General features: G+C 40.5%; 1 protein-coding gene across 1 annotated transcript; it reads left to right on the top strand.

Moving 5' to 3' along the window:
• The first annotated feature begins 1,646 nt into the window (after positions 1 to 1,646).
• LOC131904531 (vomeronasal type-1 receptor 4-like) lies at positions 1,647 to 2,612 on the top strand. The gene has a single exon (XM_059255647.1). The coding sequence runs from the start codon at positions 1,671 to 1,673 to the stop codon at positions 2,610 to 2,612; it is 942 nt and encodes a 313-aa protein (XP_059111630.1). The 5' UTR covers positions 1,647 to 1,670.
• The last annotated feature ends 826 nt before the right edge of the window (positions 2,613 to 3,438 follow it).

The raw sequence follows: 3,438 nt of genomic DNA, 5'->3' as shown, positions 1-3,438 counted from the left end.
AGCCTCATTTTGCACACATTATGGACATTTTTTAATTGTTCATAGGAAATTTATCCAGGGATGAAATCCATCTCTTATTTGTTTTATATTTAAGATTTTTCAAACTTAGTTTTAAATACTCTTTTTAGGGTAGAGAGATGAGTCAGTGTTTCAGAGTGCATACTGCTCTTACTTTGAATCTGAGTCCAGTTACTAGCTCCTACTGGTGGCTCATAACCATCTACAAATCCAGCTGTGGGAGAACCCATGCCTCTGGCCCCTGCTAGGATTCACTTTCATATGCAACCACCACCAGCACACACACACACACACACACACACACACACAATTAACACTAAAATATATCTCAAAATAAAATATTCTTTATATTCTGAATATTTAACCCCTCATTCTAAAAATGATTTTCCTTATTTTCTCATGTATTTCTTGATGAATTTTGAGTTTTGGTAATGTGAATTTCAGAAATTATGGCATGTTTTAAAAATTCTATCTTTGAAAATTGACCCTAAATCACTGTGTTTGGTCAAAAGCAATGAAAACATTAGACTTTGGGGGTGGGATTTTTGAGACAAAGTTTCACTTTGTGTAGCACTTGCTGTCCTGGAACTAACTCTGTAGATCAGGTGAGCCCCAAATTTATATGTATGTCTGCCTCAATCTCTTTATTACTATTTTGAAAGTTATGTGGTACATCATCCAGTGAAAACACTAATCTTTAGTAAACATCTCAAAACTTTCCGTTTAAAGAGTGCAGATATGTCCTTCAATAAAGAACAAAGTTTTAGAAATTCTTCTTCAATGAGAGAGCTATGTAAATACAGTAAATGGATACATATATTATTTTAACTAACATCTTGAAATAATTCACATTCATAATGTATTTCCAGGTTCTATTGACCATAATATTTTTTTCTTTTCTCCTTTTTTTTAATTAAGAGATTTTCTATTCATTTTACATATCAACCACAGATTCCCCTGTAATCCTTCCTCCCACGCCCAACCTTCTCCTGCAACCCACCCCCCATTCCCACCTCCTCTAAGGTAATGTCTCCCATGGGGAGTCAGCAGTGCCTGGTACATTCAGTTGAAGCAGGTCCAAGCCCCTCATCCCTGCACCAAGGCTGCACTATGTGTCTCAGCATAGGCCCTAGGTTCCAAAAAGCCAGCTCATGAACTAGGGACAGATCCCGTTCCCACTCTCTGGGGACCCCCTGAACAGTTTAAGCTAAACAACTGTCTCGGTCATCCAGAGGGCCCAGTACAGTACCATGGGGGCTCCTCAGCTATTGGTCCATAGTTCATGTGATTCCACTAGTTTGGCTAGTTGTCTCTGTACTTTTTCCAATTATGGTCTCAATATCTCTTGCTCATAGAATCTCTCCTCTCTCTCATCGATTGGATTGCTGGAGCTCCTCCTGTGACCTGGCCATTGATCTCTGCATCTGCTTCCATCACTCACTGGGTGAGGGTTCCATGATGACAGTTAGGGTATTCAGCCATCTGATCATCAGAGTAGGTCAGCTGAGGCACCCTCTCGACCATTGCCAGTAGTCTATGGTGGAGTCATCTTTGTGGATTCCTGGGGACCTCCCTAGTACTCTGCTTCTCCCTATTCCCATGGTGCCTTCATTTATCAGACCATAATAAACTTATTTACAATTTTAATAGGAATGAAAATGGCTTCTGACAACTTGGCAATAGGAATTTTCCTCTTTTCCCAGATTACAGTAGGAGTGCTTGGAAATTCCTCAATACTATTTTATTATCTCATTTTGATAGTCACTGGAAAGCATTTAATGCCAAAAGATCTGATTATACAGCACTTGACGTTCGCCAACTGCTTGTCTATCATCTTAAGAGGCATTCCACGGACAATATCAGATTTTGGATTTAAGTATTTTCTAGATGATGTTGGATGTAAATTGATAGTGTATATTTACCGCATAACAAGGGGTATGTCCCTGTATGCCATGTGCCTACTAAGTTGCTTCCAAGTGATCACAATCAACCCCTCCAACTCCTGGTGGATCACTCTTAAACACAGAGCCACAAAGTATATTGGTCCCTCCTGCTCACTAGGCTGGCTTGTGCACCTGCTTCTAAACTTCTTGACTCCAACTAGAGTGTCAGGCCCTATTTACAACAAAAATGCAACTAGCAGGATGAATTATGGGTACTGCTCATGGTTTGCTTCTGGCAATGTGGCTACAGCACTTTATATGTTCTTACTGTGCTTCTCTGATGGCCTGTGTCTGGGTCTCATGACCTGTTCAAGTGTCTCCATGGTGAGTCTCCTCTACAGACATAAAAGACAAGTCAAGCATATTCACAGTTCTCAACACTTTCTGAAAGTCTCACCTGAGGACAGAGCCACCCAAACTATTCTCACCCTAGTGTGCATATTCATCATCTCTTACTCATTCTCATCCATTGTGGTCATCTTCACAACCTACTCCAAAGGTTCTGTGCAATGGGGAGTAAGTGTTTTTCTATTTCTAGAAATATGCTTTCCCATAGTTTGCCCCTTTGTTCTCATCAGCAACATCAAGTCTAGTTCCAGCATATTTTTACCCTGCTGTGGTAAGAGAAAGCTTCTCCCAAGTTTGACATGACCCCTCTTATCTCCCTTTGTTTATATATTGGCATATTCTTTTATCTGTTGTAGAATGCCAAGACTCCAGATTAGAAATATCAAGCATCTTCCTGCCTCCATCTCCTTCAGCAAATCCTCCTGGTGTGGGCCACAACAACTGTCAATAACACTCAAGTCCATGTAGATCAAAGGCCTCAACTTAAAATGTGATACAATGAATCTGACAGCATAGAAAAACTCATTCATATAGGGACAACTTCCTGAACAGACCATGTATAGTGCAAGTACTAACATCACCAATTAATAACTGGGACCTCATGAAGCTGAAAATCTTCTGTAAGGCAAAGGACACTGGCAATATGACAGAATGGCAGCCTGTAGAATGTGGAAATGTCTCAGAAACTCCACACATACAGAGGGCTGATATCCAAAATTCATAAATAACTGTAGATGAAATTCTAAATGGTCTTATTAAATAAGAAACACAGAGCAAAATGCAGAGTTAAAAGCCCAAAAGATCAGAGCACTAGCGAAGCCTTTAGCCTACCAGTTGCTGCCGTCCTTCCCCTGAGAGAGAAAGAGACCTTCTCCTGTGTGACCTGTCCTTTTATTGCCTTTCTGTTCTACCTTCTCATTGGATTTAAACCCAACCACATGATTTCCTCATCACTGCCTGTCTATACATACCTCCAGGTCTCCATGGTTCATACTGAGATTAAAATTTCAGGTCACCACTTGGCTGTGTCCTTGAACACACAGAGACTCTTCCTGCATTGTGATCAGATTAAGGGTGTTTGCCAACACCTCAGGACTTCTGCTAAATGGCTTGCTTTTAGCTCTGACCC

The sequence above is a fragment of the Peromyscus eremicus genome, chromosome 1 (genome assembly GCF_949786415.1).
Source record: "Peromyscus eremicus chromosome 1, PerEre_H2_v1, whole genome shotgun sequence".
Classification (NCBI taxonomy): domain Eukaryota; kingdom Metazoa; phylum Chordata; class Mammalia; order Rodentia; family Cricetidae; genus Peromyscus; species Peromyscus eremicus.
The sequence above is the reverse complement of the archived record's forward strand: the minus strand, read 5'-3'. Positions and strand labels throughout refer to the sequence as shown.

Excerpts from the sequence above, each read along its gene's own strand:
- LOC131904531 (XM_059255647.1), top strand. The coding sequence starts at position 1,671 with ATGAAAATGGCTTCTGACAACTTGGCAATAGGAATTTTCCTCTTTTCC.